Genomic DNA, 26,202 nt, shown 5'->3' with positions numbered 1-26,202 from the left:
CGAACAGAAGAAAAAATGCGGATGGCACAATAACAGACCACTGATGAAGAGAAGGCTAAAAGTTGCTAAATGTAAGCATATCATTCACATAGTTTTAGTAAAATCAAAAAACGTTGGCTAACATGAGTGCTCAAAATTGCTTTTTGTAAGCTGGGAATGCCTACCTAAGCTCAAGTATTAAGCAGAAAACACAGTGTTTGCTAAAAGAATTGACAGCTCGAAATTACAACATAAAGGGTATGTATCCACTGTGTTGTTTTTATAGTACTTGGTAGCAGGGGTATTTAATATTACATTTGTTTTGTAGGCAACGCAGGGAAGCATGGGATCCTTTATTCTATTGAGAAATGGAAGAAGTATATAGAATAGCTTATTTTATTATGTGAAGTGAAAGCTATCGACAGAAAAGCCTATGCAGCACTAAAAATATTAAAGCAATGGCCAACTGAGAGCGAAGAAAAAGGCAATCATTTAGGACACAGAGTCCTGCACCTCAGGTAGAGAATAGAATAAAAAAGAGAAAACCGAGGAAGCAATAAAGAGAGAGAGGGACACAGATCATTTTGAGAGAAAGGATCTAGAGAAAACGAGTGCAGAAACAAGTGGATGCAATGAAGTGCTTCACGGTGGCCTCTGCGATGAGTGATGCAAAAAAGGAATTAGAGAAAGGGCGGAGATTAGGAAGGACACAGGAGCAGGGGGTGAGAGGAATATAAAGAAATAATGAAACTGTTTCTTAACATATCCCAACAAAAATAAAGAAGTGCTTTTTCATGCAATAAAAATCGACCCACAGTCTTGGTAATGGACAACTACATTTTTAGGTCGAGCCTGGGCAGCTCTGCGAGGCATGCTGTATTCAGGTAGGGCCTGGAAGCTCTGCCCACTCTCCGCCTATATTTTTAATTGGCTTGTATCATTGTCCACTGTAAAGTGTGGCTGTTCATTGGTCAATAGGCTTAGTAGTCCCGCTTTAGTACCACGTGTCTCATTTTGTAACTTCCCATGGCGACACCACCTGTTACGTGTGTTGTTACTTGGTAGGCTTTAATTACAGCCTCCGACCACTATTTTCTCAAATAGCTTTGTCTTGCCCGCAAGCTCTCTCCTAACGCTTAAAAAAATATTTAAAGCACAAATGCATTTGCAATCCAATAGGTCTCGCATTTGTGAGAGTTTGATCTATTGCCATTGTAAATGACAATACCTTTTATTTATTTGTTTTGAAAACAACACATAAACAAAAGTCATTGTCATTTACAATGCCAATAGACCAAAACTCTCGTAAATGCGAGACCTACTGCAATGCAAATGCTTGTTTACAAGGCAACTTAGAGCAGTTTTCATCCGTTACAAAAGGGCGGTGTGAGAGGAAAGCACAATCCAAGAAGGCTAAAATGGACCTGCTAACATGCCCTGTCATGGTTCTGTCAGCGAGTCCGGTCCCAGAGACCAGGAACATAGCAACATGAATACAGGGGATGGGGGCTACCATCTGGGTTAGATGGCATTTCTTGATGTGGGGGTATTAGTCAATGGGTGACTTCAGTGTGTTGACCTGGCAATGGGTTTTGGAGGTGACCACTGGGGGACATGCAGTATTTCATGGGATTGGGTAGCATACCAAAGGGATGGCATTGAGAAATTGCTGTATCTGCTTGACAGTGGGTATTATTGCCTTGAGACTGTATGTCATTGGCTAGTACCGGGTGCTATATCCTGGAGGTAAATCGGTCAGAGTGAGGACTGTTCATGTCATGGGAGCGGTCAGTAATCCCGGGTGATTGGTGTTTTCCTTGGGTGTGGGGTTTACTGCCTGGGTAAGGAGTGTTTTGCTTCGGGTTTGGTGGTTTTTCATGTGATGGGTATAGTACGGTAATTGGTTCTTAGAATGTATCAGCATGCATGTATCTGCGGCAACTTAATGCCACCCATGTTGCCACACCAACAACTGCCATCTTGTAACTATCTCAACTTTTCACAGGATACCTTTAAGGACTTTAACAGTATTCTTCTAGGGAAAAAAAACATACAGTGAAGCTTGGTTTACCTTCCACAGTTCTAAGTGCAGCCCTACGTAATCGTGAAAATGTGGGGTTAAATCTTAATAAATCTGCAAGACTGTAATATGTTAATAGACAAAATACAAGCACCTAAGGGTTTTAGTGAGCTCTAATCCATTTGATAGCCATTCGCAGGTCAAGTAACCCAGGTTTACCGGCCCTGGGAAGCCTACCAAGCATGTGGACAGAGGTACCACTAGTCCATCTGTTTCCCAATTGCTCAAAGGTTTGGGTTGGTCTGTGGACAGAACGGTGACTAGAAGAATTAGCCTTCTGCCGATCACTGGACTATAAGACGTTTTAATAAAAACTACTCAAGACCTAGGGTTAAAGATGGGAGGAAGGATAGCATGTGGAAATGTTATTTATGCATGCCTAGTTGGTCAAAATTAGAAAATTCTTACATACGTATAGCATATGGAGTTTTCCCATTTTACCCGACTTTAACACGTCTTATAGTCCAGTGATTGGCAGAAGGCTAATTCTTCTAGTCACCGTTCTTTCCACAGATATATATATGTACACAGTGTTGCCTGTTATCATGCTTCACAAATATGCACTCCCAGATAGGGGGCCTAAATGCGAATAGAAACTTTAACCACACTCAGTTCGCTGAGAAACGTGTGATGGTTTGTGATGGGAGAGATCCCACAGAAATACAGAAAAAACTCGACCCTCCTCACCTCTTTCCAGTGCCACGCACGATCATACACAAGGCTTTCAGACATTAACACAATGCTCTCAAAGGCTTTTTGGTAAGGACACCGGTGCGCTTATAGCAAGCAATATAGCCCGGTTGGTTTTTGCTATTGGATGTTGGTTTTTAGGGCTCGCGCAGCGAGAGCCCTTTTGTGTGGGGTTCGAAAACGGAGCGTGTGCTTTTCCTTTTGGCTTCCGTGATTGTCCTTTGCGTGCGTGTGTTTCTGAAAGACAGCACGCAATAGGCCAAAGGCGGGCGCATTGCTCCGCCCATGGCCTATTGGTGTCTGTTACGCGCACCAAAGGCCATGTGGTTTCAATTATCGTGCCCAGACACGGGCGCGATAATTGAAAACACATGTTCGCTGTGGCGCGTGCGTACGCACCACTCACGGGCTTTTTTTTTTTTACAATAGCGATCGCGAAAGCGATCGCTTTCAGTGCCGCTTGTTTTGTTATCTGTGCTTGGCTGCTCATGCAAGAGCATAAACTGTAAGCATTTCTGTAAATCTAGTCTGTCTTTTGAAAGACAAGAATGTGCTTTGGCTTTTAAAGGAGGCGCCTGGAGTTTTGTTGATAATGTCGAGTGCATATTTTAAGAAACGCCAGACAGCAGTTTCTGCTTAAATGGCTACAGCGACAACGCAGTATTGCATCTTGAGCTAAAAAAAGTGAGTTTCGCAAAACCATTTCCCACCCTTCTCCGACATCTACAAAATTAAACCCAGCGATATCAGTTTCGTTTGCAGACTGTTAATCATCACAGCTCAATAAAAACACACATAACGTTTGTATTGTTAGGACTCGACTCTTTGAAGCGCCTTGTCAACAAACCAGAAATATGCTCAGTAGTCTGCAGCAGTTTTACTATGATGACATGGTGCTGGGTCATTCATTGGCTGATTTCAGCATCTTAAAAGATCAATGCTTTTGGCCCATTCTATTAATTATCACGAAGGAAAGTACTGGCAGCAACTGTTAGCATCCAACAAGGCAAAGATTCCTCGCAGCTCCCACTGAGTACTCCTACGTGGCAGGGGGGACAGATTGCGCAGTCCCTGATTCTCCATGGGCAAATCAAAGACGGTGAGCTTATCAAGTCAAGGCAAAGCAACACAGGCATCACGCCCCTCCACGCTGACGGTTTAAGGAGTGAAATAAAAAGCAGAAGTCCGCTTTCATCTACTGAGAGGCTGTTGGGAATCAAGCCTGTTGCTTCACCACTGAGCCCATGGAACCTATGGCACTGCCACTGATTAAGCCTGGGCAAAGCACTACGCTACACTCGCGTATTTTGCGAAGTTTGCGCTACTTCGCACTACGCGAATTGCACATAGCACAGTGCAAACAAGTGCAGCGGTCATTTTTTGCTTGCTCGCGTTCCTCAACATCAAGTTGGCGACAGCGAGCAAGCAAAATTACATCCCGGCGAGACTTTTTCCTCGTTCGCGATCAGCAACGTCAAGTTGGCGATCGCGAGCGTGGAAAATAAACATCCCGGCGAAATTCTCAACGTGGGGAGGTCAGGTTTCTCATTGCGAGTGGTCGCGTATGCTCGCGACCGCTCGCAATGAGAAACTACCAGTCCGCGTTGAGAAAGCTGCAGCTCGAGTAAAAATCTACTCGAGCGGCAGAAAACTACAGCTCGCACTGTGCAAGATGCTGTTGTCAATGATTGCACAGTGCCGGATGCTTGTCCGCACTGTGCAATCATGGAAAACGGCATCTTGCACAGTGCGAACAGGGTACTACGCAGTTCGCGAAGTGCTACGCGTAGCTCGCGTAGTGCGAAGTGCACTTTGCGAAGCTACGCGTAGCGCTACTTCGCGAACTACGCCCAGGGTTACCACTGATACACAAGTGTGCGTGTTACGAAAAAGTGCGATGTAAATGGCAACAGCCACAGCGAGTGCAATATTTGGAGCCTACACGATTTACAAAACTCTTTTCCCATGTTTGTAACCTGACAGGCTCAGAAGTCTGCCGACACAACGTGACATAAGAGGATTTGAAATGCCTTCCAGTTTAAAATGTCCTTGACTAATTGACCTTTGTGCTTTCCTCGTACTGTGCACAGGCGCTCAAGCTACAACTCGCCAGTTGCGAGGCAGAAATGCTTCCTGAGTGGGTTGAGTTACATGTAGAGAAAATATTGCCAAATAACTCCAGTTGGAGACTCCTATCTAAGAGGATGGGGAGGGGCTGCAGACAGATGTGCATACGACTGTCTTTTGCAAAGAAAAAGCAACAAATAAAACAAGCACTGGCAATATGTTGTGGGTAGTCGTCTCCCAAACACCGACTTTTTATGCCTCAATGGAACATCCAGAAAACTGATTAAATGATTGTAATTCGACCTGATAAACATACCACTGGATTTTCGCTCGATGGTCAATGCTTCAAGATGAAAGTAAATGATGGGACCCAGTTATGCGGGTACAACTACCAGTTAGCAAAGAAGGCACCAATCTATGTATATTCAATCTTCTATTTGTCGGGCATGTAATGGATTAGTGAAAAGGGCATCAATATTCATCTGGACAATAAGTAATTATCTAAAGTATACAGCATGCAGTGAAACCCACTATTGTACATGCAATGCCAGGTAGCATGCATCAGAAAATTAAGTTCTCTGAGAAAATTAATTAATGCTAATTAAGGCACAGCTTATGGTTCTTCTTAATAGACCCCAAAGATTGAATATCGTAACCAAATGCAGAAAAATGAAGGGAAGATTTTACTGCATTACGAACAAGCATTTGCAATGCAATAGGTCTCGCATTACTGAAAGTTTGAGCTATTGGCTTTGCAAATAATAATGCAACAACAATAGCTCAAACTTTCAGTAATGCGAGACCTATTGCATTGCAAATGCTTGTTTGTTATTGTCTGAAGACTAATTACATTGACCACAGAATTGGTGGTAACTCTGGTTTGATGCTATTGGCCTTTAGATAGATGGCACTGTCATAGACCTTTTAAAAAGTCTGCAATCAAAAGGAATTTTTATGGACATATTGTGTTTAATGGGGTCACAAGTATGCAAAGAGACACAGTGTTGCACGTGTAAATGACTCAATAGTCCTTTATACGATTGTGCTCATTTGGGTACTACTGACCAATGAGGACCAAGGACTCACACGCGCTCTTTCCATTTGTTTGCTATTGAGCACAGAATTCTGACCTACTGTGTCATTGCCATAGAAGATTAATCCCCATGTTATCTCAATGACTGCTGAAGATAACCCAGCATATAGCAACTTGTGGTAGAAATCCTTGGTAGTTACTCTAGCTGCACCCTTAAAATTAATTTAAATGTCTTCTATTTTCAACCAGTAAAAATGTGAAAAAACACAAGAGTTGTGAATTGTCCAGATACTGTGTTATATGTTCTTTGAGCAGCTTTTTGATTATTATGGGAACTGGTTCGCACATACTACGTCAATACAATACGCGTACAACATGGATCATTACTTTTACACAGTTGTGACTTATATCTATGCACCATAGAATATAATAAATGCATTTGTTCTTTCTGTCGCCCCTTTTAGTGAGGCAACTGGATCCTCTGTCGAGCAAACGCGCGCTCCTAAGTACCAGATCATACTGACTGTAATTCAGATGTGAAGCTATTATTGAATTCAAAGATTGCCTTTGGGCAACCCTTAACTTCTGCTTGTCTGTGGACTGTCACTGTTGAGCAGTACACATGGTGAAGTCAGGGGAAATATGCTATTTGCCAGTGGACAGTTGTTCTTATCTCAAGGCTGATGCTATTTTTTGCAGTTTTTATGAAGCACGAACTCGGCCCAAGGCACTGGACAGATTTATGTGTGCACCAGTTTTATTACACAAGGTCACATTCATTTATTTTAGGCACTGGGAGATTAAACGATGTGCACAGAATCAGAGGATGTGAAGTTGACGCTGGGACTTGATCCGGATTTCCCAGTTCCAAAGTCGGCGGCTATGGCCGTAAGGTCACATCCTCTCTCGCCATTGGTCAGTAGAGAGGCATTATTATATGAGGACCAGGGCCGGACCTGAACAAAATGTAGGTAAGGCCACCAATTTAAAGGTAGCCTCCAATAACCAAGCAGACAGGGCCCACATTCTGCAGATAAGGGTAGTTTTGAACTTGTAAAGACATTTATTTACGCAAGGTATTGGAGATTGCATGAATTTGTGCTTGCTGCAGGCAATGTCTGTTGCAATGCCAGATAAATCAACAGTAAAAACCGGCCCACCAGACCATAAAAGAGGCCCACAAACAGCCAAAAGCCCAGCCCAAATACTGACCTGTCAGACCAGCCCTTCGGGCACTGCCGGACTGCACTATAGGCCAGTCTGACCCTGCTGAAGACTGAGGCTATTGGTGAATAGATACAGGCTGCTGTATGGAGATTGATTGTATTGTCTAGTCAAATTCGGCTGAAGTTTGGGGATCAATGCTAAGGTATCAAGGCAGAGGTTCAGTTGTCTGTGGGCCAGTGCTTAATGTGAGCCAGTGGTTGTAGGTGGGGACCATTGGCACTTATTTGTGGGATCCAGCACTTATCTTTCCTCATTCGACTTTGACCCATAGCAAAAGAAACAAGCATTGGCATAGCCAATAGGTCTTGCCTTTGGGACCTTTCAAGTGTTTAGCCATGCAACAGTTGCATAACTAAATATTTATAAGGTCCCAAAAGCGAGACCTATTGGCTATGCCAAGCGGCCCTGCGGCCGCGAAAGTGATCGCGATCAAACATGAATGCGGCCGTGCGGCCGCGAAAGTGAAAGTAATCGCGGTAAAGCGCGGCGCGCGTGCCCGCACACATGCACTGTAGCTCTAGGCTGGCCTGGTAGCACTTTTTGGAGCCCTCTCAATAAGTCTCGCCAGACCAGCACATGCGCTGGGTCAGGCGAGACCTAAAAAAGCACCCTCCGCTTGGTACCCGTATCAATATTCCTTCCTTCTCCTTTTTCATCCACTCCCCAATGTTGGGACGCTCTAAGGCCTACTGAGGTTCCATTTGTGCCTTGTTGTTCCTATGTTCCATTAGCCCAATCTCTGGGGGATACCGAGGTCTCGACTGATCATCAACCTTTACTGAGGGCTCCCCCCGATTGGTAGTGAATACTTATCTGCAGCGTTAGGCTTGCCTGAGCTAGGATCTCTTTTCACCCTGTCTAGTAGCACCTCTAAGTTAGTTTCTTGGAATGTTGCTGGTTTAGTGCCCAAGCTATAATGTCCCAACTGGGGTATGCTTATTGATTTATTTGACCAGTGTATTGTTCCAGGAGACATGGGCATTAGCCCCACAATTTTGTGCAGGGTTTGTTCCTTTTTTGTGTGGCTGCCACTACTTTGGGGAAAGGAAGGCCCTCGGGGATTATCAATATGGATAAACAATTGGTTTGATTAGCTGTCACTTGGAGACCTAAATAAGGATGTCTTTAAAATAGTGGCAGACGATTTCAATTGTAAATTCGACCCTCTGTCCGCCTCTAATGAGGATCTTTGAATTGACGAGGACAGTGCCTATGGAGTTCCTGCCATCACACTTTCTCTTGTGAAAAGGTGGTCTTCTGTATTGAAGCTAAATGCATTCAAGCTCAACAATGGTCTTAGGGCATGCCACGGGAGAACTAAATATGAAAGGTAGGGGAGCCACACGTTTCGTCTGTAATGTTCTAGCTTAATTGATTACATCCTCCTGAATATTAGGTTGTGACCAGTTTTGGTTGCTATGGCAGTAATTCCAAGGCAGGATAGAGATCACAATGCCTTTGGTCTAACGTTGGCAACCCTGGGGGATTCACTTCAAAAAGCCCCAAATGAGGCATGTTTAGACCAAAGGCTGGCTTCCACTATCAATTGGTGCAGGCTTAAGTGGAGCATGGTGATTGAGTCAAAAGAAACCTTGAGGAAAGGAATAGAGGCTGTGACTGCTGGTCTGGATGCTGTGGTAGCTGAAAATGTGTCAAGTGAATGCCTAGACTACCTGCTGAATCTGTGTGCTATTCATAATTCCATGTTTGATTCCCTCAGTTCCCTCACGAATTAATTTATGAAAGAATCTTAAGGTACCTTGAAAAGAAAGAAGGAGGCCACATTGTAACCAAATCATAAAGGGATGCTTGACGAGTCTTGTCTGGGTCCATTGAAGCAGGGTCCAGAAATGCCACCCGGGTAGCTAGGTTGCTTTACACAGCCACCATTTTGAAAGCAAAAAGGGATCGGTAGTGCACTAAATGGGCCACAATGTTGGATGCCATTAAAGGTAAAGGTCATTGTGCCTTCTGGAGAATAGTCGTCGGTGGCGACTCAGGAGTTCATGCTCCGCTTGATGGTAATATTGCTGTGGTTGCATAGGTTGAGCACTTTTCCCAACTGCATTCTGGAGATGTATATCGGGAACTGCCCATGGTACACATTGGTAGATGCAGCGTGGGATCCGCTAATCACAGAGTTCGGGTGGATAATAGTAACCCCTCCCTTGTAGCCTCAATCGAAACCCCCACTGAGAAACTATCTCAGGTTACGTTTAGTGGTGAAAGAACTATGTGGATGGGCAGTGAATCTTTAGTCAGGGAATTCATTGAGTCCCATATCAGCCCAGCACTTCAACAAGCTCCTCAGATTTCTAGTCTAGAAGTTTCTAAAGCCCTAGAATCGACTACACCCAACAAGGCACCAGGGCTGGATAACGTGCCTGGCGACTTTTCAAAGTTGTTTGAGGATATATGGAGCCTCCTGTTTTTTAAATGCTTTATTGGCTGGTGCATACATAGCCCCAAACGGGGCTGGGGCAGGGATTATTCCTATCTTTAAAGAGTGCTGCAGGTCCTCCCCTGCCAATTAAGGTCAATTAGTCTCATTGATAGTGCTCAAAAATGGTTCAGCCGCATAATTTTGAATAGACTGAGTGAGTGGATGACTGATACAGATGTTTTGACCCCACAGCAAGCTGGTATTAGAGATGGTATTGGAACAATTGACCAGGAATTTCGCCTGCAATTGTATTGGAAGTGTGTTTTTCGGAGGGGTGGTAGACTTTATATCATTTTTGTGGATCTTCGATCCGCTTTTGATCTCATCCCCAGAGAGTCCTTATGGAGGATGTTGCTCGAGCTGGGGGTCCCTGCCTAGATCCTAAAAGTTATCAATAGATTACATACAAATAATTATGCTCAGGTTAGATGTGGGCCCCAGGGCGAGCTAACTGATCAGATTCCTATAAATTGAGGAGTGAGGCAAGGGTGTGTGTTGGCTCCAACCCTTTTTCTCCTTTCCATTAATGACTTAGTATCCCAATTAGAGAAATGTGAGGACGATGCTCCGTCTCTTGCTGGGGGCCAAGATTCTAGCCTACTGTTGGCAGACGATACCATTTTGCTGTTCAAGTGTCCTATGGATATTCAAAAGCTTCTGGATTGTTTTGGGGCTTTCTGCAGGCAGACGGGGATGGAAATTAACCATGGAAAGACTTAGTATATGGTATCTAACCCCTGCCCAAGTTCTCGCCCTAATCCTACCCTGTATGAGGCTGGCCTGGTATATGGTGTCCACTAACGTCAGTGGGCAACGTGCACCAGTCCAGACAACCCTTATGGTGATTTAAGCGGTCTCAGACAACCTTAGAAAGCTATTCCAGTGGTAGCTGTGGAGAGCAGCCTTCAGGCTTAGTCTTGAAGGAGTGTAAAGCAGTTTGTTTTACCAGAGTGCAATCTTATATTATAGATTAAATGAAATGGAACCACACAAGGTATTTATAAAAATATGAATTTATTATATAATACTCTTAAGTATGTTCCAGTATCTCCCGCACTGAGATATACACAAAGCACACAATACTATAGCAAATACATCACAGTAAATAGCACTAATACACAGCGGGGCCCGGGGGGGACTGAACCATATACTAAAAAAGTGGTATAAGAATCACGACTCGAGTCAGGACAATGTCGAGAGGACTTAGAATTGCTGGGACCCCAAGGAACCACCCAAGGTGAGTAGATAGGGACCCCATGGAGAGCATGTGCAGTGTGAGTACACAACCGTGTGCTCCGTACAAGTCTATGTGCAAGTCGCGGTTGGATTTTCAAAGATCAAGGACCCTTCCCAGTGGGCCCTGAGGAAACCCAGTGGAAGACAGAAGGTTGGAGAGCCACCCTACCCATGGAAACTGTGGTACCCAAGTTACCTATCCCAGGGAAGCCGGGTGCATAGGTGTGAAGTGGCATCGGAAACTGATGTCGAACCCAATGGTGGACTTCAAGAAAGTGCCGCTGCTGGAAGAGGGCAATGCGTTGGTGGGAATCCAAAAGAGGATTCTTGATGAAGGGTACCTGAAAGCAGAGGGAACAGAGTCTGGGTCACTTGACAGTGACCAGGGGCTCGGTAGAAGAATGTCCACCAATGTCGGGTGCTTCAGGATAGATGTTGATGACTTTGACTCTGCAGCTGTGGGGACCAGGCGATGCTGAGGACAACCAGGAGCCGGATACGAGCTTTCCCACGAAGGATGTCGAGTGCTGAGGGGTCGGTGTCCGGCGGGAGCACCAACAAGCCTTGGCAAAAGCAACCCATGCAGGAAGTCAAGAAGTTGCAGTAAGAGGACCAGCGAGGTCCAGGAGACTTACCACAAGCAGGGGAGTCAGGGCAAGCCCAGAGCAATCAGGGGAGCCCAAATAAGACGTGGACGACCCTCCATGGGACCCACAGGTTGAAGAAACTGGAGTCGCAGGAGGACCTCGGGCAGCTTTACAAAACAACAGGCCATGGGGCACACGGTGCAATGTGGTTGAAGATATTTGCAGGAGAAGTTGCCAGAGGTTGGGGCTATTTGGAGCCCAATGCACTTGCTGCAGAATTGCCAACAAGCATTCACACTCGCAAAAGTATGCGGTGCACAGGGGTTCGGGTATTGCATCCCCCACGAGGGATTCTGACCTCAAACTGTGTGAGAGGGCAGCTTGGGCCTCGAGTGACGTAGAAACCCACCTCCTGTTTTGTTGAACCCTTCGGAGTCCGTAGGAGCTCGGGATCAGCAGACCGGTCAGCAGTGTTGCGGTGCCTGCGAATGCAGGGGAGTGACTCCTTCACTCCAAGGAAGATTATCTTCAGGTGTCTTGGATGCTACACAGGCCCTACATTGATGCTGTATGGTGCACAGGCACAGACGAGGCAGCAGACTGAGAGGGAGCCAAAGTCAGGCCCAAACAAAGTCCAGCGAAGTCCAGAGTGCCCAGACGGTCGAAGTGCAGTGGTTTCAGTTCTGAATCCTGTCCATGACGGATCTAGGGACCTCCTCTCAGGTAAGCCCTTAAGTGCCCTAAGGAAAGAGTTGGGAAGTTTCAGGGGACCCTCCCAGGGGAGGGGTCTGGACAGGGGGAGGTTACTCCCATGTCCTTTGCCCAGTTTCACGCCAGAGCGGGAGCCGATGGCTCCCAGGACTGGCTTGAACTAGACAATGCACAGGGACACCAAATGTGCCCTTCATGGAGACTTTCAGGCATGGACAAGCGCACCCACCCAGCCCTAACACACTTAATCCTGTCTGGGAGGTGGCTACACCTCCCTGTGACAGGATGCCTATTGTCCTGCCTTCCCCTGCTCGAGCTTGGCTCAGCAGCAGGAGGGGAGAAACGTGTCTCTGGTCGGCAGCAACCATTTCGTGCTGTCCGGGACTAGAAGGCTGGTACTGGGAACACTGAGAGCCTAAAGGAGGGCTCTCCCGGTGGGTGAAATCATACCCCCCACACCGGTGACGGTGTGGGGGGTACGATTCCAACATGTTTGACGCCAAACATGATAGGGTTCGTTGCAGCCGTTTTCGAGATGGTCATCTGCGGTCTCTTAATGCCCCTCTATATTAGTGTAAACTGCTTCATTGACAACCCGAGAGAATGGACTCCGTAGGCTATAGGGCTGTCCTGCTCATGCTTAGAACCAAGCAACCTGCCCTCAGGATTGTAAAGGCTTGCTATAGGGGTGACTTATAGATTTTAAGTGCAGTGACCCTTAGATATTGTAAAAGTATATCTTTCGTAAGTGGTCCATGCACCAACTTACACAGGCTGCAATGGCAGGCCTGTGGTTCCATTTTGCAAGGCCTCTCATGGGTGGTCTAATACAAGTTGCAGCCCAAAAGAGACCTCTGGGGTACCTATGCCCTGGGTACATAGGTACCATATACTAGGAACTGAGAAGGGTACCCCAGGATCCAATCTGGGATGTACCTAAGTACATATACAACAGTTTTTAGGAGAAAGCAGATATACTGGGGTCCTGATTAGCAGGATCCCAGTGCCAGGCCCTGGGGTTCTCTTTGTATGGGGAGAACTGTGGGGTCATTTAGATAACACGGCCCTTGACCTTGTAGAAAATCGATTCATGAGGAGCCTAAGCAACCTTCCACTGTGCTCTCTACCGTTAGATTATGGCCTAAGGTGTGTTAACAATATAGTGGGTTTGAAACCACTATTGTATTGGCGGAGGTTATGAACAGCCCCTGAGCTCATACCCGTCTGTAGGGCCTTAGAAGAGGTAATGGGGCAGGCTGGGGCTTGTAAGATCCCATTGCTTAGGATCGTTAGGAATCTGTTGAGGCAGATTGGGCTTGAGAATCTCTGGTCTTCACCAATAGATGCAATATCAGTGCCAAAGCAGGAATTAAAAGGTGCCTATTGGCCTCATACTGACAATCTCATCTTAAGATCACCTAGGATGAGTTCCCTTGCTGCTCCGTTCCTGGAGTTTAAAGAGGAGTACAGCTAGGAACCAGTTTTGGATGCGGTCAAACCCCCCTTTGCGAGGTCATGATACATCAGATTTTGGGTAGGAATTCTGCCCGTCCACTCCTTTACGGCTGCATGGAATCTTGGGATCCCTGACCCCATGAGTACTCGCCCCTTCCATCCCCAGGGGGTAGAAACGGCAGTGCATGTTGCAATCCATCAGAGCTACAGAAAGAAGTGGAATTTACCAGTTTGTTGCACTCTAGGACTTAGGAAGTATAGAATAGCATATAGAATCCTAAGAAGCGACACTAGAAAATGTGTCGTCTTCGCTGTCTCAAGGTTCCTGATGCCTATGTGGAGGCTCAGACAGAAGAAGTTGTACACTTGAAGGACTGTTTTTTCCTGCTGTTAGATTTTACCTTCTTTCATATCTGTATTTACTCGTTTTATTAGACAAACATTTATTATTCGACTTCGATTAATTAATTGCATGGGCTTGGATTTTCACATAAATTGTCATAATCATTGATGTTTTACTGTTGAAATGTTTTTATCTATTGTGTTCTTTTTAGCTGTTTGAGCCGAAATAAAGATCTAATGATGATGATGAAGAAAAAAAGGGCGTTTAATGAGGAAGAGAAAGGTAGGAAAACAGTGACAAAGAAAGAAAGTAAGGATAAAAAAGAACCTGAAAGAGTGAGATAAAGGGGTAGGGAGTGACTGGTGGAGGATGAAAGAGACACCAGAATCAAGAGTAAGCATTCTTGGTATTTGATGGTGCCTGTTGTGAGCTTCTGAGCCAAACATGGGGCACCAGCAGTTATTCTTTTACAAATTAAGCACTGCTGGGGGCTCGTCCTATTGGCCAGTAGAGAGGTGTTATTACTTCTTGTCTGGAAAGTATGGCTATTGGCAGGCAGAGAGTTGTTATTGTCTTCATTGTTTTTGATTGGCTGTTTCAGGGGCGCTGTTATCAGCGGCCCGCTCTACAGTCTGACATTAAATGATGTTCCCAGTGGGTCCTGGGGTGCAGAGTCTCACATACCTTCGCGATGTTGAAGTTGATATTGAAGCTCTGTCCGTCTCCCTCCACCTGCCATATCCAGATTTTGCAGGCCAGCTCCACAGTGCTGAGATTGAAGCGCTCGAGAGTGAAAGTGCAGTGGAGGTTCTGCTGCACCCCATTCCAGATGTGATAGAACGGAATCTCCTAGGAGACAGAGGGAGAGATTAAGAGAGTGATAGAGGAAGGGAAGCACTGATGAGGTAAGCTAAAAAGAGAACTAGAGGAGAAAAGGAAGACAAATGCTGAGTGACAGAGAGAGAGAGAGAGAGATTGCAGTAGTGACAGAGCGAAAGAGGAATGTAAGACAGGGTCTGGAAGGTTACAGAGAAGGGGAAGAAAACCAAAAAATAAAGAGACACAAATAAAAGGTGAAGAACGAGACTGAGCAACAGAGAGAAAAAGAGAGTCAAAAGAAAAAGAGAGAAGCAAATGAGAAAGTCCGAAAGAAAAGAACAAAGAAAAAGGAGTGGGAACGTCAGACACGATTAGGCAAGCTGAAGCGAGAGAATAGAAGAAGAGAAAATAGAGAGAGAAAAAACAGAGAGAAATGAACGGAACAGAGATTAAGGGAGAGGAAGTGACAGAGCAAGAGTGAAACAAGGCAAGAGAAAAAATTGAGTGGGAACTTAAGGTAAACGGAGAGAATGAAAAAATACGTAGAGAGAAGAATAATTAGAGTAAGAAAGAAAGAGTGAGGTTGAAAAAGACAGAAAGCGTAAGAGTAAAGGGAGACAGAGGGAGAGAGTGAAAGACCAAGGAAAGAGGGAGGCAGAGAGAGAGAGAGGGACAGAGAAATGAAGCACAAAAGTGGTGTAACAATAGCGCCCGCTTCCCCTGCAGTGTGGGGCCCGAGCTCCAGCGGCCCCCTCAGGCACTGTGCCTGGGAGGGCCTGAGAGCTCCTGACTGGGTCCTGAGTGTGGTGGACCCCCTCCATGCACTTTACAGGGGGGCCCCCTCAAGTTTCCTTACGTCACTGAGTGGCGACGCTAAACATGCTGAACAGGTGCACCACAGAGGCAAGATTTGCATAGCGGCTGGTGCACGTGCATTCAAACTCTTTTTGAAGAGGTTGGCAACTATCTACACCTTCCTAGAGCACAGTTCCTTAGACTGAGGCTGGGATGCTCCAAATAACAGTAACTACTGCGTAACATAACATCTACAACTCACTTTGGAAACCAAGGAATCAACACAAACAGCAGGTCTCTGAGTGACAGCAGCAGGATTTTCAGGGTACTGATGTGGACTATCGCCTAAGTGAGAATGGTGTCAGAACTTGCATATTCACTCACTCATCCACCTGCACACTCCTCTCAATGAGATGAGCAGAGATCTGTTTGTAGCCTATATGCCACTCATGCCTTAAGTGAGCGATGAAAGCTTGTACTAGTCTGGCCTGCTGGATCTGTTCTGCAGGTACCAGAAGATTGCACTTGCTGCCTGCTGTGATAAAAGGAAGCTTCATTTGCTACTACCATGCTGTGCCTGTACTGCACTGAGACGCCCTATTTCTGTATGTCTAGTGATGGGGTTAGCTTGCGCTGCTGCTTCTTTAGCTGTAGCGGTCATCTGAAGGAGGGAAGTTTGAAAACTACTTCTGCCCAAGATGTAGCCGCTCTATGAAGAAGGGGTGATTCTACCGCTGTGGTCCCATCTTATGAAAAATACAAAGGATATATATTGAATGAACTAGCATAACATGCCCTATGAACCAGGGATTTTCACATTTTTTGATGTGAGATACCTATAGTTCTGAGGAAGGCGCCTGACTCGATAGGGGCAATATTTGAGCCGCCCAAGTTGATGTAAAAGATAAGCAGGGCCCGTTGCTTGAGCCTCCTGATTCTAATCTTGTGGTAGTGAGAAACCAGTAAAAACATATTTAGCTTACCCACAAAATATTTATATTATTATAGCAGCTTAACTATTGGTGAACATAAATGTAGACATAAGGGGTGGACATAATCCTACCCAAACTAGGGAACCCCCAAATTGACGGCAGTACAACTAGTCTTGTATGATGATTCCCAGAGCTAGATGTGGAACCCTCTGATGAGACATATCACTCTAGGTCAGTGAAAGTTCATCATCATATATGAGTAACTATATGGTAATTCAATAAGAAGCTTGGCGGTTACTTCTGTTTACAGAGAGAGAGAATAATAGTCCTTTAAGTTCTCTCACTCCCTCTTTAGGGTTTTAGCTACCTGTATTACATTTGTCCAATACGATTGAGAAAATCATGTGATGTTCCTCCTGGTACTACCACCTGCCTTTTGCTTACTCTTTGGGGCCGATTCCGATCCGGGTCGGAAGGGCACCGAACGCGATCTGGCCGGAAGAACTACGCACCGTACGCGTATTTTCCGCCCGACTCGTACAGCTGTACGAGCGAGCAAGTACGATGCGAGCTACATGGAATTCACCGACCGACTCGTTTCCGGGTCTGAACTGCTCCGTACGTCTTGGTTGTGAGCTAACCGTGGCGTGCAATGGGTGCGATTCACAACCGAGCCAGTACAATGCACGCGTCAGACAGCCTGTGCGAGCTGGAGTGTCCGGCTCGCAAATCGTCCGGGTGGTTGCCTCTGGGGGTCCGCGTCGGACCCCCTGTCACCCGCAGCCCTACGACTCGGACACAGGGGGAGACCCATGGGTCTCCCCAACACAGGCATGTACGGTGCGGATGGCACCGACGCGTACTCACTGTAGGGGGCGCACTTGTCCGTGACGTACCCATTCAGTCAATGGGAGCCCATGTACGCATTGTACGACCGGCTCCCATTGACTTCTATGGAAGTCCGACCGAACCGAGTCCGACAGCATACGGCCGTGTCGTACTCGCTCGGTCGGACTGCAGGACTCCGGCTCGGTCGGAAAACACTCCGGATCCGGCTCGGTCGGAGTGCTTTCCAACTCGGATTGGAATCGGCCCCTTTGTGTTAGGAAAGGTTGCAATGCTGCTGTCAATATTGTATCTTTGTTATGATGTGAGGCTCAGTTTAAAACTTTCCACTACAGAAAAGACAAAACGATCCACATGGGCAACGCTTTTTTTTATTGCAAGATGTGAATGAAAGAGGGCCCCAACTCAATCAAATAGTTGGAGGAAGTTTTCCATTGACAGAGTCAACTGAGACTCCATCGATGGAATACTTAAGATCTGCACGTTTCTCAATGAGGTGGGAGGACTAAGGGTTTGGCAGGCAGAGTACTCCTGAGTGACTTCTCCAAGGGCAGTGTTTTTTCTCGTTTTATCAGAGAATGCCCACAAAATCTTTTTGATAACTTATATTGTAATGTCTACGTGAGAATATTCTGGCTATGTGGTCAATTTTGGGCAGTTCATCAAAACATTTTCTGTATCATGGCTTGGGCATGCTTGATAAATGCTGTGCTCTGCCCCTTGGCTGCAGGTTTGTCCCATTTTTAAGGAACAATGATCTTGGGCTCGTACACTCTTTAAATATTAGTCTTGTTTATTCTTGGCTGTTTTAGTGGGGATTTATCAACCCAATTTTGTAGAAGAGTTGAATAAACTAAATATTTTTCTGTATCATCCTGAACACCCATTCATTCACTCAAGCTTAGGTACTTATAATAATCTGATTTCTTTTGATACACTTTTGTAGTATAAATAACTCTGGGGATCATTTGACCCGGTTGCCTTTGATGTGTGGTAAGTGTTTATACTATGCTGAACTCTTGTTTACCACATACGGTTAGGGCCTGACTGTTTTTTCATTTTTCTTGGTCTTCATTTTTTAGATTGGAAATCATAGCATTTCACATAACTCTGGTAAGTCCTAGTCCAGCTATGGTACTACCTTACTAAAGCCAATTCATGATATCTTTCTCTCCATCAGGTTTCTTGGTATTATTTTGCCAAGATGGAGGGTGCATCCTACATTTTTCCCGATGAAGACCCCCATTAAATAATCTCATATGGGTTAAAACATTGACAAACGGTTTACCTTTTGATTGCTTTACATATACATTGTTTATTGAGGATATACGGCCACTGTTTCAGTCCTTCTGAGGTTTTCTATCTATCGACTTATGGTATGCTCCACCTAGTCTCCTGTGGATCCCTGGCTCTGCCCTTTGGTTCATTGCATGTTCTTCTTATCTCATTCTCCACCTGTTCCACTATGGTTTGTTACATGTCCCGCTGTGTTTTTCTGCTTGTTCTCTTGTGGTTCACTGTCTGTTCCCAATGATTCTTGGTCCTGTCCACTGGGTTCTATGTCTTGTCCCCTGTGGTTCTCCACCTGCCCTACTGTGATTCCTTTATGTTATTTTCTGCTTAACTGTCTGTCTCCTTGTGGTTCCTTGAATGTTTGTCCACCTGGAGACCCATGACTTTCTGTCGACCCCTGAGTCTCCCTCCCTCTAACCTCTGTTTCTTTGACCAGTAGCTGGTCTAAGGGCCCTCCTTCTCCATACCTGGTAGCTGGCCAGGAGCCTGCTCTTCCACAGGGAGCTGGGCATGTCGTGGATGGAGAGCCGCAGGTTGTGGTAACTGTCCTTGAAGTGCAGCACCCGTGGCTCATCGATCAGCTGGCCGCCCATCTGCTTCTCCAGCTGGATCACTTCCTGCAGGCAGAGGCACAAGAGAGGGTGAGAGTCAACAAAGGCCCAGGAGAAGGTGAGGGACACTAAAGGCACGAGAGAAGGTGAGAGTCTTTAGGGGGACAACAGAGAGGTAGGTAAACATGAAAAACAAGAGAAGGTAAGAGTCATCAGACGCACAAGAGATGGTGAGGGTCACTAGTGGCATAAGAGAAGGTGAGGGTCACCAGAGGCACAAGAGCGTATGATGGACACACAAGGCACAACAGAGGGCAAGAGAAACTAGAGGAACTAGAGAGGGTGCAGAACTTCAGAGGCACAATATAGGGCGAGAGACACAAGAGGTACAAGAGAGGGTGTCGGGTACACAAAAGAGGTGCACTATTCCAAGTAAGAGCGAGTGAGTGATACCAGAGACAGAAAAGAGGGTGAGGGGAAGAGAGGGAAAGGGACACCAGAGGTACTGACATATGGTGAGTGCCACCAGAGGCATGAGAGAGGATGAGTGTTAGACACAACATCTTTTGGCATGGTTTCCTCTGTACTCCTGGTTTTGATTGTGGGCGGCATTTCGTTTTTGCTGGTTTTAGGACTCTAGGAACTTTACCACTGTTGACCAGTGCTAAAGTGCAAGTGCTCCCTGTATAAATTGTATTGGTGATTGCTTTATCCATGAGTGGCATATTTGATTTACTAGTAAGCCAATAGTAACCTGCACAAAGTGTGCCCAGGGCCTGTGAATCAAATGCAAACATGTCTCAGACCTGCCCCTGCAGTGTCTTTGTGAGCAGTTTTCAACTTCCATGTCGACATGGCAGGTGTACCCACGTGCCAGGCCCAAACCTTCCCTTATATTGAATGCAAGGCACCCCTAAGGTAGGCCACAGGTAGCCCCATGGGCACGTTTCCATGGTAGGACATGCATTGTTCAGTGGCGGCCACAACAAAGAAAGGCTGGTAGGGCAGGTGGAGGCAATGCAGGAGGGGGATTGAGGGGGGAAAGGAGCGCACGGAGGAGGGGTAGTAATAATATTTTAAAAAATAATAACTTACCTGAAGCCGGCCGTCTCCCGCATCGCGTCGCACCTCCTGTGCTTTTCCTGGTCATATCAGCCCCTGGGACAGAGTCCCATACAATCCCTGTGCTGCTGTCATACTATAAGAGCAGCAGGAGGATTGGCCTGAGTCGGCCGAAAAGATGGTCCGCTCAGGCCAGTGGATCTGTGGGGGTTTCTCCAGCCCGGCTGTTCAATGCAGCCGGGCTGGAGAAACCTAAGTGAGCATGTGTGTTATGGTCGGCCTGTGATGGCCGGACACACACATATGCACACTTAGGTAGTGCGCATAGCACTCCTCCACACATGCCCCTCCCCGCCCCTCCCTGTACAAGCTGGCTTAGAGCCAGCAAATGAAAAATGAAATGATGCTCGAACATTGTTTTATTTTTTCATTTGTTGGCTCTGAGCCAGGCAGTGGGGCGATGCTCGTCCACCTTTGCGGAGGAGCCGCCGCTGGTACTGTTGTGTTTTACATGTCCTGGTAGGAAAATACTGCTAATTAGATTTTTTACTACAGCAAGACCTATCCCTCCTATAGGTTAGCATTGGAACTACCTTGTAACATCTTACAATTGTATCTTCCAATTGGGAATAGACAGATTTGGAATTTGGGACTCACAATTTAAAAATACATCATTTGGTAAAGATGATTTTTTAATTGCTTGTCTGAAAATGCCACTTTTAGAAAGTGGGCGTTTTCTTGCTTAACCATTTTGTGCCTCTGCCTGTTTGCTGAATACACGTCTGGGTTAGGATGACAGTTGGACTGTTTGTGAACTCACTCTAGACAGTCACACAAAGGGAGATGGTTCTTGCTGAACTAGAGTGGTGGGAGGAGTTGACATACCTCAATAGGGCTATGCCTGTCCTCACACAGAGTCGTTTCCATGCCCCCATAGTGTGCATGGAGCCAGGGCGGGGAATGGCAGGGTCGTGTGCACTACAAATAATTTCCTTTGAAGTTTGCCTACTTGATAGGCTGAAATGGGTATAAGTACTGGACCTCTAAAATCATAGACTAAGAACACTTCGGGGTTGAGGACATTGTGCCAGGAAGAAGAGCTGTGTTGCTTCAGGAGGGACTGATAGTTTGCTGGATGCTTTGCTGTGTTGGCCTGTTGATTGTTGCTTCTGTCCTGGGAGTGAAAGGACTGGACTTTGTTTTCTACATCCTGCTTCCAAGGTTCTCCAAGGGCTTATGTGTGCTTGTCTCCTGCTAAGAAGTCTCAGGGCCATCAAAGACTTCACCTGCTAGAGCGTGGGCTGCTGAGTGTCCTGACTTGCCAAGTCATGCCAATCCAGTTCCTGTGCCCTTGGAAGTGAAATCTGGTGATCCTAAGGAGAAAGTCCACGCATCGACTCATAGCATCTGTTGGTATCGACGCTGTGCTGTAAAGATTGATGCATCACTGCTGCCAGCACAGAAGCGTGGTTCCCGCTTGCCGCATCGACCATGACCTTCACAGCTGGGCCCAGTTTACAATTGCAGCCTGTCAGAAGAATCGCTGTTGCGTGAGTTTTCAGCACCGCTTCACCGATGTCCGTGACTCCCGCTCCAACTCAGCGCCTACTTAGCAGCTGTGGAATTGGCGCAGTGCCTGGTTCGTCTCTGTTGAACCGAAGCAGCAAGTCTGGATTTTCAACGCATTGCCCCTGGGTGCCGATTCTTTATTGACACCACACCATAGTAAAGAACCAAGGCCATGTGTCCGGAACCCTACGCATCACCTCCCCTGCCAGTAAGGAACTGAAGCATCACCTCCTCTGCCAGTAAGAACCGATGCCTCACCTCTCCTGGATCAGTAAGGAACCAATGCATTGCCTCCCAAGCGTAGTAAGGGAGGCAATGCTTTTCTGCCATCTCTCCCCTGCATCCTGCCTCGTCTTTGATTTTTTTGCTGCACCTAAGGTACTTTTTTCGAAAAAAAACACATCCACTGAGTTTGATGGAATAAATGTGCTTAATTGTTTAAAAGTAATAATTCAACTAGTGTATGTTGGATTTTTGTCGTTTTGGTCTTTTTTTATTCAGATGAATATTGGCTATTTTTCTAAACTGGTGTGGACTCCTTTTGTTGTGTATTTACTGTGTTAGTGTGTGTGTGTGTGTGTGTGTGTGGGTGTGTGTGTGTGTGTGTGAAAAATACTTTACACATTGCCTCTGAGATAAGCCTGACTGCTCGTGCCAAGCTACCAAGGGGGTGAGCAGGCATTATCTTAGCTGTGTGACTGGACTAGAGTGAGGGTCCCTACTTGGACAGGGTGCCAACTAGAGGCTCCATTTCTAACAGTGAGGAACACCTGTGGTACAAGAAAGGATGTGGAACACCAGAGACCCAAGATAGGGTGGGAGTCACCAAAGGTACAAGAAAAGGTGCAGACGCAGAAGACATAAGAGAGGGTGAGGGTCATCAAAGGCACAAGAGAGGGTGAGGGGCACCAGAGACAGAATTGAGGGGGAAGGACACACAAGGCAGAACAGAGGGTAAGGCATGCGAGAGGAACACGAGAGGTTGCAGGACTCTAGAGGCTCAAGAGAAGGTGTGGGACACCAGAGGCACAAGAGAGGGTGACAGTCACTAGTGAATAGAGACACAAGATATGATTAAAGGGCAGCATAGCCACATGAGAGTTTATGGGACACTAAAGGCATAAGTGATGGTAGGGATACCAATTGTGCAAGACAGAATGAAGAACCAGTCACACAAGAGAGAGGTAGAGTGATACAAAAAAAGAAGCGTGGCTGGTGGGTATTAGGGTACCAGGGGTAGATGTAGTGAAGGGGACCAGAGGCATAAGAAGGGGTGGGCGACACTGGAAGCGCAAGAGGGTGAGGGACACCAGAGGTACAAAAGAGGACGTAGATCATAAGAGGGCGATGATGAATAGCCTACATGCATGAGACGGCAATAGGCGGAAAGCACATGATAGGCCACAAGAAGATTCAGTTATAAGAGGGTGAGTGACACGAGAATGTTAATGGGTGAAAGGGTTTGAAGAGTGGGAAACGAAAAAGATGGTATGGTGGAGCTGTTGAGATACCACTGAGAAAGAAAGAGATTGCGGATATCTCACAGAGAGAAAGTAAAAAAAAAAGTGGGAGAGAGATAGAGAGAAAGGTCGAACCAAAGCAAGGGAGTGAGTAAGATAGAGAAAAGCGAAAGATAGAGAGAGGGAAGCAGAGAGAAGGATATTTAGAGACAGAGAAAAAAATGAGACACACAGGGAGAAAAAGCCAGCGAAAGAACGGAAGAGAGGAGGTGTTAAAAGAACAGCGAGCGAGAAAGACAGACTGATGAGAAAGATAGAGAAGGAGGGAGGATGGTGTGGAAGGCTAGCTAGAGAGAAATTGTGATATGCATGAATGAAGACGGTATGAGACATGAATGTGAGGGTCAGGTCAAGAAAGAGGATGTTCCAGCAGAAGTGAAGAAATGGCGTTCAGAGATTTGCTTGAGAAAGGACAGAGATAAGTGGGGCTTTGGGAGGAAAAGAGAAAGAAATTGTTTGGATAGAGAGTGCAGAGGCTGGCAACATTCATGCAGAGAACCTGGAGTGTGAGAGAGAGAGAGTTGGGGGAGTTCTGGCACGATGAGGTAAGTGTGGGCCGAACATGTACATTCATCTCATTAAAGGTGTTTTTTTCTCCCATAATTAAACATTTAAAAGGTCACTTTCAGATGATGTGACAGTTTAATAAATACCAACCCTGCACCAATAATAAAGGAGCAAAGATTTACAAAGCAAATTGGCTCCTGAGATTTCCCTGCTGTGATTTTCTCTCCCACCCCATGAGAAAGGAGGAAAGAAGAGAAAAGGGAGAGTGAGTGGGGTGCATCCAGGGAGCACAGGGGCCTTCTTCTCCGGGCCAGCATTCTTGGCAGCACATGCTCACAGGTCAGCATTTGGAACACAGCCTCACTGTGGGATCTTTTACAGGAGCCCTGGGGCAGGCTGGGTTAATTGGTAATGATTGTGTCTATCAGAGGCTTTTACCATCTATGTGCCTGACTACTGAGCCCAAAGCTGATCCCCAAGCCCACCCATTTAGCACTGGCCCTCAGGGCAGTGAAGTAGGGCAGTCCAAGGACAGAGACTCAGAATTCAATAAATCAACCAATACGGGTCAATAACCCAATGTCAAGCCATTAGTCTTAGAAAAGAAGTACTTTACTCAATCCACACACAACGTAATACTGTACGCGAAATCTGAGAGAGCAGCAATTTATGCTGGGTGTTGCAGGTAACCTTCTACCATTACTGGGGAGGTAGACTAAGCTGTTCCAGTGGAAATCTCTTATAGTATTCCTTGCACAAAAATGTTCAATTCGTTTCTGTGATTCTCTCTTGTATGGGCATGGAATATGGCAAGTCTCTGGGGAGGAAGCTCTTGCACTTACTCCCAACTAGTGGGGATTTGGTTTCCTTTTCTGGGTACTCCCTGAACGTTTTGTTGGCCATTAGAGCACCTGGTAGTGCAGGCAGCACCTGTATTCTAGAGCACAGAGGGCTTGTGCTACAGGTAAGCAGAGGAAACAGCATTGCAGGAGGCAGCGGGAGAGCTGCGGTACCAAGACTCAGCAGATCTTGTGGCTAAGGTTCTTCCTTGGGCCAAACCACAAACCCCCCCCACACTCAAATGAGCTAGGTGCCCATCCTTGGTTGTAACGGTAAGTAGTTAGAACTTGATGCAGGCCTCTCTAACAATGCAGCTCTCCTCTGTCACTTGGAACTATGGGCTGCTGTCTGGCTTCTCCTACTGAATCCTGGCTTCTTGGTGCTCGGTTTTTACAAAGGAGCTTGGGCAGACTTGGGATCCTGAGTACCCTGCAGCCATTGGGCACACACTTCTGCTTACATTGCTGAGCCACTTAGTTGACTCCTGGGTCATATCCTTGCAGAGAAATGCGAGTCCTTCCCCGGTGCTCTATTAGATGTATTTGGCGTATCCTACCTTGCCTACGTCACAGCTCCTCTCATTCTGGGTAGTATCTCCCTCAAATCCACCAGTGCTCCTCTTAGGCAGTCAGTCAGGTCTCTTTCTTGAAGGTGGGTACAGGTAGCTCCCCATGGCAGTCTTGACTGAAGTTCCCAGTTTCCTGGTCCGGGGAGTTGGTTGGTAGAGAAACCCTGGCACACTGGCTGGGCATTTCTACCCCATCTTCATACTAAAGTTATAGATAGCAGTTATTCCAAAAGTCAGCTCTAGGCCGTTCTACCCCTTTTAATTATTCCACTTAGACCTGTCTAGGCAAAGTCTTTGTTATAAGGTACTTGCAGGAAGGTGGAGTGGACGGGGAGTCTCCTGCCAGGAAGACCTAAAACAGGGGTATAGAATAAAGGACAACTGCCCTGCTTTACCTATCTGCTTTTCTTGGAAACAATGGATAGTACATGAGCTTGTAGGGGAAATTGGCTAGGGTCTAAAGTGGGCATCTGTCTCCTCTCCTCCACAACCAAATGTCTGACTCACTAGTAAGGATCCCTGGAAGGCACCTGCAATTCACAGCTGCTGTCTTTGCCCCCTCCAATCTTAAATCTTAAGTACCATGTGGATGCAGCACATATATTTAAAAACATCTAATATATCTATGCTCTCATGTGGCACACATGTGTTAGACACATATCTACTACACACATAGATAAGTACACCTAAGTGACATTTATGTCCCACATGGATGAATGAAGGACCTGGTTGCAGGTGACTGGCAGGCCAGTCTCAAAAATGGGAGAGGCCAGTAGACAGCTTAAAGGCATCACAGGTAAAAAGGTCAGCTTTGCTGGTACAACTGTCACTTCTCCACAGACCAGTGAGCTGTACACAGAAAGGTGCTCAGTAAGGAGGGTGTACCTGTTGTACCCCGCCAGACCACAGAGCCCCACTCTGGGTCTCAATCAGTGTCACAAATATGACTCCAGGGCACACATAAGTCCATCGAGTAAGCTGAGGTGGGTATCAAAAATCTGCAGTTTGCTATGATGAACTCAAGGCAGGATGAAATACGCATGGGTCCT

The 26,202-nt window shown here is 46.3% G+C and overlaps 1 protein-coding gene across 2 annotated transcripts in view; it reads right to left on the bottom strand.

Annotated features, from left to right (window-relative positions):
- The window catches only part of UNC5A (unc-5 netrin receptor A), an 841,139-nt gene that overhangs the window by 53,104 nt on the left and 761,833 nt on the right, over positions 1-26,202 (bottom strand). For both annotated transcript variants that reach the window (XM_085618304.1, XM_085618305.1), the window contains 2 exons: positions 19,004-19,153; positions 14,536-14,700 (listed from right to left, as the gene is read on the bottom strand). In XM_085618304.1, coding sequence (XP_085474430.1) covers positions 14,536-14,700; positions 19,004-19,153 — 315 coding nt within the window. The remainder of the gene's footprint in view (positions 1-14,535; positions 14,701-19,003; positions 19,154-26,202) is intronic.

This window comes from Triturus cristatus, chromosome 7 (assembly GCF_964204655.1).
Source record: "Triturus cristatus chromosome 7, aTriCri1.1, whole genome shotgun sequence".
In the NCBI taxonomy this organism is placed as follows: Eukaryota; Metazoa; Chordata; class Amphibia; order Caudata; family Salamandridae; genus Triturus; species Triturus cristatus.
This window is presented reverse-complemented; position numbering and strand designations above follow the sequence as displayed.